This window comes from Durotheca rogersii, assembly GCF_024521655.1.
Source record: "Durotheca rogersii strain YMJ 92031201 chromosome Unknown GGS23scaffold_34, whole genome shotgun sequence".
In the NCBI taxonomy this organism is placed as follows: domain Eukaryota; kingdom Fungi; phylum Ascomycota; class Sordariomycetes; order Xylariales; family Xylariaceae; genus Durotheca; species Durotheca rogersii.
Window position 1 is genome coordinate 73,516 of NW_026251265.1, and position 8,065 is coordinate 81,580.

Consider the following 8,065-nt stretch of genomic DNA (forward strand, 5'->3'; position numbering starts at 1 on the left):
TTTAGCTATACGCGTACGATTAATCGAGAAACGCTAGGAAGATATATTAGCCGTAGCTAAGGTTTTAGCGATTAAATATAAGGAAGCTACCCGGTATTAAAACGAAAAAAACGCTTACCGGATACGAAAAGAGCCTTTAAAAGCCGACGACCTCGTACTATTATACGATACGCTACGATATATAAATAAATCGATAGCCGTAAAACTAAAGTACCATTAAAAGGAACCGTACTTAATCGCCGAAGATTTAGGCTATAATCGTTATAAGCTTAAAGAACCGGATAAAGTTACGTTATTATACCTAGTTTTAGGCTATAGACTACGGAAATTTATTTAAGATATTAACGGGTTTTAAGAACTAAAAAACCCGGAGGAAAACGAATAAACCATACGCCTACTACCGATTAAATATAAGAACTAGGAATCGATAACTACTAACGATCCTTAAGCTAAAGGAGGCCTAGAGCCTATAGCCTCGGTAATCGACGACGAAGAAGAAAAATAGTTAGCCCCGAACGATAAGGTACGAATTATAGTAGAAATATTAAATAGGAAGCTTAAAGGATACGAAGTTATATCTAATAATAAACCCGGACTAAAAAGATCGACCCGACTTAATAAATAACCCTCTTATTATAATACGATAAGGCTATAGTGCCTTAAAATGACTTACCTATACCGATCGAGGAATAATAAAGCCTAGGAGCTTAATATATAGTCGCTTTCCTAAGTAAGGGAGGAAAGAAGTTATCCCTATATGGTTATTAAACCGGTAGCCTATATACGAAATTAATACCTTAAATTATAAATACTAATAAATACGCCCCTCCTTATCTCTTACCTTAAAAGAAAGTATATTTCTATAAATTATTAACGCCGATTAACGCGTTCTTATACTTAAATAAGTTATCCTTTGCGTTTATCGTTAGGAATCCGGAATATTAATATCCTAATATTACGTAACTATTACATTTTAACATAGGTATATTTCAGTATTTAAAGGGAAAGTAAGGAAAGTAATTTATATTAATAAAAGTAAAAGAAAAAGGAAAGAAAAGAAATACGCGTTTAAAAATAAGCCAGAAGTAACGTATACCCGCTAATTAATATCTTTCTTTTCCTCTTTACCCTTTTATCCTATCCTTTACTTATTAGTTATTAAGAAAACTAAAAACTTACTTACTTCCCGACCCCCGGAACGTAGCGATTTTCGAGTTTATTATAGCTAGTAACTCTTCCCTTATTACCCGTATTATAAGCAGGTATAAGGCTTAGTTTAAATCCTTTATTAAAGAGGGGTTGCGATTTATCCTTATCCGTAGGTAGGTAAACCGCTCGTCCCGGAATTTATAACGTATCCCGTTAATAAAGAAAAGGTAAATATCGTAAGAATACCTAAAGATACGATCGAGGGCTAAGGATCGGTAGGAAAAGAAGGGTTATATATCCGCGTATTTAACGGTATCGGAAGAGGCGAGCCGGCGCTCGTAATACTAATAGGGTACTTCGTTAGGTACCTTATATTATTAAACGAATAAGCTAACGACGTAACGAAGGTCCGTTATTAACCGACGGAAATATTCGTTAACCGGGTCCTTATTATTAATCTTTATAAATAACGTTCGGCGGCGAAAGGATTAAACGTAACGGGCGAGGGATATAATATAGCTTTAGAGGTAAGTAACTTCTTAAAAGTCCTTACTTATAATTTCTTATACGATATACCGGCCGGCCGCCGGCCTATCTAGAAAATAAAACCGAACGTTACGAATTATTTTACCATTAGTTAATATAGCCTTCGATTAATAAATCTTATTAATATTAAGAACTATATACTTAGCGTTATTAGTTTATTACCCGAATCCCTTCGATACTTCGGAGTTACCGGCCGATAATTACTTTCGGGTTTTAGTTTAAGGAACGAAAGTACGAGGCGTACGGTACTTACTAGGGCTTAGGGATTAGCCGATTAACGTCCCGGAACTCTTCGGTAAAAGGTAGGCGGCGGAAGGATTCGTCGGGCTATTTATTTATTAGGTTTACCGGCGGCGGTATCGACTTAATCCGTTAATACGTTACGGCTTTCTTCTTATCCTCCTTAGCCTTCTTAAACGCCCCGGTAATTTCCTCGTCGGTAATTCCCGTAGCCTTTAGTTATTCGAATAACTTAAGGACGGTCGCCCGGTTTAGTTTAAGGAGTTACTTCTAAATAATAGGGTTTATTATATATATATATATAAGAAAAAGAAAGATAGGAACGACGAAATTATAAATTTAGAATTAAGAAAAATCGAAAAACGAATTAAAACGAAGATAAAGGACCTAGGGAATAAAAGAAAGGAAGTAAATCGGAACCGTAGAATAGCGAGAAATAAGAGGGAAGGTCGGACGAAAACGAGAGAATCGAATACGTTACTTAGGTCGTAAGTACCGTACTTAGGAGAGTCTCGATAATACCTACCTTAGCCTACGTTTAATTACGAGTCTACGAACGTACGTACTTATTACTTTACTAAGAGTATATAATAGGAAGCTATAAGCTAACGCGTCTTTTATTATAGCTTTATACGTATACGGAAGAACGCGCTTTCCTAAAGCGTTAGCCGTAAAGGTATATTTAATTATATCGTTAATACGTCTCCTTTCCTTCTTTTCTTTTTCCTTTTTAGGTATCTTATTTCGAAAATCCCCCCCTTATAATTATTATATTCTTATTAATCTCTAGCCTACTTTTCTTATTATTAATTTAAATTCTTATTTTTACTTTTAATTTATTATCTTTTCTTCCCTTTTTCCTAATTCTTTTTTTTATTTTTTATTATATCTTTCCCCCGCTCCGCCGGAATCCCCCCCTTCTTTTCCCTTCCTTCCGTTTATAGAAACGTACGTCGTACCGATTTAGCCGACTTAATAAAACTCCTACGAGAGATTTATAGTAGTAAAAATAACTAAAGTAATATAAAGGAGTACTAGCTTAATACTCTAGATAACTACGATTCGAGGAAGGGTCCGATCGAATTAAGATCCGATATAGCCTAAGCCTTCCGGCTATCCGTTAATCGATCCCGAACTATGAATTAATAGCTATAAGAATAAATAAGGGTAACCTTAGTTAATTCTTTCGTATGCCTCGCCCGTTACGACTACCTTACTAACGAAGATATCCGCGCCTTTTATATTATAACTAGCTACGACCTTAAAGGCCGAAAAACGGCTTTCGAAGTAGACCCGTATTAAACGATAGGCTATCGATCGGTAGGATCGTTTAATTTCTTAACCCGTTAGTACCTCTTCGATAACCTTACCTTTACTTTAGTTTTTACGATTTATACGGATCTAGTAGATTCCGAACGAATTATTACTAACCCCTTAAAGTTCTCCTAAGCTTATTTCGCCGTAGTACTATACCTCCTTAAGCCTCGGAAATTATTTAACTTTAATATAGTTAAGGACGGCGCCTTCGATCGGGCGGCGTACGCGCTCGGCTAGTTATAACGAATATAAAAAGACGGTAATCTCGAGCTTAATATAATCCTTTAGTTTACTTATTACGTCGCGTTAATAAACTAATAAGATAGCTTTAGCTACGGTTTTTAAAGCGGCATTTTACCGTATCTTATCTTTAAACGACCGATCGAGATCGCGCGTTAAGCCTAAGAAAATAAGGGCCTTAATTTCCTTAATATTATAAGAAAATACGCCGAGGTAGTAGAGTAATTTTATAGCGTTCGGGTTTTAAAGGAAGGGGTTAGTATCGTTAAGCGTTTCCGGTAAGCCGTAAATTATTAGAAGCGAATCGACCTTATTAACGCTATAGCCTCGGCGTAAAGTACGCCGATCGGCGAGTTCCTTAGCCGTAAATCCTCCGTTCGGTTTATCGCGTAAGCTAAAGTCCGCCGTTTCTCTATAGCCTTAATACCTAACCTCCCTTACTTCTTCGTATTAGCGGATATAAACCTCCGCTATAATAACCTCGTTAAGGTTATAACGCGCTTCTTTCCTTTCCCCGGACTAGAAAGAATTAAGGCTTTTTAATCGGGGGAGACCTTTATATCGTATAGGTAGAGGGGAAATACCTAATTAACCCTTAGGACGCGTCCGTTTCCTTATTATTCCCTTAATTAGGAGGGCTAGGACGAAACTAAGAAGAAGGTAGCCGAAATAAAGAAAGAAAACGCCGATCGGATTAAATCGGTAAGGATAAACCGGGCTAAGTTAACTATAAAGTAATAAAGGAGCCTCCTTATAATATTAAACGAGAAGTTAAAGGCGCGGCCGTAATAGTTAGATAATAACCGGAGGAATAGAGTTTTACGGTAGTTTTTAAGGGGAGATATTAATCGAGATATACCGTATTATCCTTTTTAATTTAATTATCCCTTACGGTATAATTAAACTAAGGAGGCTATAGTAATACGGTAAGATATATCCTTTTAATGTATTACGTAATACGTTACGATAGGCCTTATATCTATATAAAGTAACCATAACTCCCGTAAGTACGGGATATACTATACTTATTATTTAGTTTATTACTTAGTTAGATTACTATCTTTATTATTTTTACCTTAATTAAAGATTCGTTTTTATTATTAGATTCGTCGTTTTTTAATTAGTATATTTATTTTAATTATAGGCGCTTAAGTTCCTTCGTCGTACCGTTATAGCCGAATAAGTAACTTTTACGTTTTACCCCTTTTCTCCTTTTACCTTTTATATCTTCGGACTAGCGATTACTATATCTCTACGACTAAGGGGTATAGCTAAGATACGATAACTATATTAGATTCCTTGCCTCTCGATTAATATAGCGATATTAGTTTTATTTATCTTAGACTATCGTACGTGCTATAGTCTTCGATAGAGTATACTTTCGAATGAACCTATCCGGGTCTTTAGTATCGCGTACGCTCTACTCCTCCTTAGTATTTTTATAAAGGAATTACCCTTATAAATAAATTAGTATAATAAAAGGTTTAACGTATTATAACTATCCTTTAGATAGGATAAATATTTACGTTTTATATAATAGATAATAATATCGTAAATAACTTAATTATTCTTTAAATAAACTAAAACCCCTACGGCCCCCCGAAGGGGGGCCCTGGCATGTTTGTATGTGACACGTTACCGAGGATGTACGGGTAGTAACGTGATGTATATATCTTATATTACATATGGACGAGTTCAACCTGTTCACTTGTCCCCGTCAGCTTGCAGCTGGCAAACGCAATGGTCCGCACAATAAGTAACGCTATCAGACACTGAGTCGTTTTCAATAGTATACGCCTGAGGCACCTATACTTTTTCCAACCCCAACAAGGAACCTATCAGAAAAACCAAACCCGGGTGCTCTATTATCTTTTTTTCCTTCGCCCCGATCCGACAGACCCGACCCGACCGGCCCGATGACCGCACATAGTCCCAGTTGGGAGCTCCCAGGGGCGTCACCGTCTCCTCACACATTCCGGTCCCCTTTACCGATTTCGTCTTTGCCCATCTTGTCATACCCGTCGTGTGGTCGATTTCGGAGCGCATGGCGGATGGCAGCCTCCGGTCGCTCCGCCCATACGGTATAGGCCGTTTGGCTGTGAGGATAGAGTACCTTGTTTTTCGGGTTTTCCACCCACTCGGAGATTCGCGGTTTCGGACGGGATGCGATTGTCTCCAGATCCTGTACGATCTGTTGGCAGAACAGGTCCAGAGGCAGGTCGTTGACATCGTTTCCGAACGGGTTCTCGATCTCGTGTCCGATAAAGAAGATGCCGAGGATGATATACGACGCGGCAACGGTGGCGGGAATCGTGATCCACCCCAGTTCCAGCAGTAGCTGGAACGGGAGCAGGAACACGTATAGCCAAGTAATCTGCGAAATGGCGATGGCGTAGGCGATGGGCAGTGGCGTATTGAGGATGCGCTCGGTGCTCACCATGACATCGTTAAGTGCTTGAAGGGAGTTGTCTAGAGGCTATTGTCAGCTCACTACATCTGACGATGCGACACCTATACTCCTCCTGCCCGAGTTGACTCACAGGCCGCTGTCTGCTGCATTCCGACGGGCAATTGCCCGCTCGTGGAAATTTCGTCGACGTAGGAGGTCAGATAGCAGAGAATCTCCAGGGGCAGGTTGCCGAGAGGGCTCGTAGCTCGCTTCATTGCCTTTCGCGGGTTCGATGCCGCGAACGACACGCCCAGGTTCTCTCCGACCGCCTTGAACATTCCCGACTTCGGCTTGAATTCGTGTTCCTCGGTAGCGGATCTGGCGAACGTGTCTAGGTGCTCGACTAACTCTCCAAGGTCATCGTAGGAGGTGTAAGGCTCAAAACGCAACCTGTGCTTCAAAGATACGGCAAACGCAACGAGCAAGTTCATGGCCGTCCTGGTCATGGTTAGCCGAGCGGACACAGACCGGGTGCGTATATATGCGCAAGGGGTAGCCTCACAGTTTTGCCAGGAGATCCTGCTTGACCCGACCTTCGCGTTCGACCGAGTGTAACCAGAAGACCCGGCCGAGCGCCTGGCAGGTGTAGATCAACTGACTCCAATACTTCCTACCTTCGGCATATCGTTCGTATGCCGTCGAACTGCGGAAAGAAAGACCCAGGCCGACGACGAAACCGGTGATCGTCAATAGGATAGATCGAATTCCCAGGTTTACGTTCTCGACTTTCATCGAGATGGAAGTGATGAGAGTGGCCCAACAAGCGACCACGATCAGTGGTACGATCATCTTGGGAAGGATGCTCCCATGCATTTGCATGAAAAGGGGCCATTTCGAGTGCTTGGTCACATCGCGGGGACCGGTCTACACGGGAGAAGGTCAACAATCAATCACGGATAAGCTCGATAGGAGCAAGGCGCGTAGCGTACAAAATAGTCGTCGAGGTCCATACTAGTGTTCCTCCGACTAAACGGATTGGGTGTCGTGTCGCGCCGCGGGGAGATCGGATATATATCCTCTTGGATGGCGACCGTCTTGACTGCTTGGTGGTCGGTGGATACTTGATGGGCGGTCGGCTCACCATGACTGGCGGCCGGTGCCGTTATGGCACCTGCGTCTTCCCCCATTACGGGACTATCTCGAGGGGTCGGAAACGGGTGGAGATATCGATGGTAGAAGGGATCTGCTATGCCTCTGGGCCGGTTACGGGGAAAGAGAGCCGGAGAATGGAGGGAGAGATTTGGGGGGAGGGATCCTTCTACTCGACGATATACTGGGTCTACACTTAATCGGAATCCGAAATAACAGTGACAAGGCAAAGCTAGCCAGAATTGAAAATACAACCGCGGGAATTAGTAAGTTTAATGAGAGTATAGGGCGGGAGGAATAGAACGAAGAAAAGGGCGAAGAGGAAGGAAGAAGCTTGGGAGTGCGTCTCTGTTTAACCCTCGCACGCCGAGAAGGCGAGGCGGCGCGTCTTTATGGACGACATCCTGGCTCCAGAACAGGGAGGCAGCGGCCAGGGGATTTCGTCGGAACCACAACGAATGAAGTCTTCTCTGCAAACCCCTGTGCTCGCCCAGTTCTACGTATTCTACTCGGTAGGGTTCCTCATCGCTTTTCTCAGTCTAGCCCACCCACCACGGTATACGCACATAGAGGATTGAAACGGGGCGAGGCCACCATGGAGGCCAATGGGGGTGAGCCTCGGTCAATAGCTGCCGGATTGATTGGAGGTCAAGCTTACGGAGAGATCCTAGAATAGGACCTTGGCGATCAGGGGGATCAAGCGTATTGTTGCTTGTATCATGAGGTGGCCGCCATTTCAGTACCGGCGATCTAGTACCTCCGGACCGACCCGACTTGGGCCAAACAACGAAAAAAAAAAAAAAGCCTCTGGGGAAATACCGGGAGACATCTGCTTCTACATACCGGCACGGGCCCGATAGCACGTCGAAGCGGGAAGGCTGTCTACGCATATATGTATGTACGTAGGTATGCCGACGAGACGGGATGCCCTGGGAGCACAGGTAAAGGAGACCAAGCGCAATTCCAGGAATACGAAATTTTCTGCCTCTCACATACCTACTTACCTACGTATATGCGTGTATGGGTGCATGGGCA

General features: G+C 42.2%; 1 protein-coding gene across 1 annotated transcript; it reads right to left on the reverse strand.

Moving 5' to 3' along the window:
- Positions 1-5,089: 5,089 nt before the first annotated feature.
- On the reverse strand, positions 5,090-7,801 carry GGS23DRAFT_586288 (UPF0187-domain-containing protein). The gene is made up of 4 exons (XM_051517425.1): positions 6,871-7,801; positions 6,444-6,805; positions 6,033-6,379; positions 5,090-5,961 (listed from the first exon to the last, which is right to left on the reverse strand). Exons 1-4 carry the CDS (start codon positions 7,066-7,068, stop codon positions 5,459-5,461), a joined length of 1,410 nt encoding a protein of 469 aa, XP_051367957.1. The 5' UTR covers positions 7,069-7,801; the 3' UTR covers positions 5,090-5,458.
- Between the last annotated feature and the right edge of the window lie 264 nt (positions 7,802-8,065).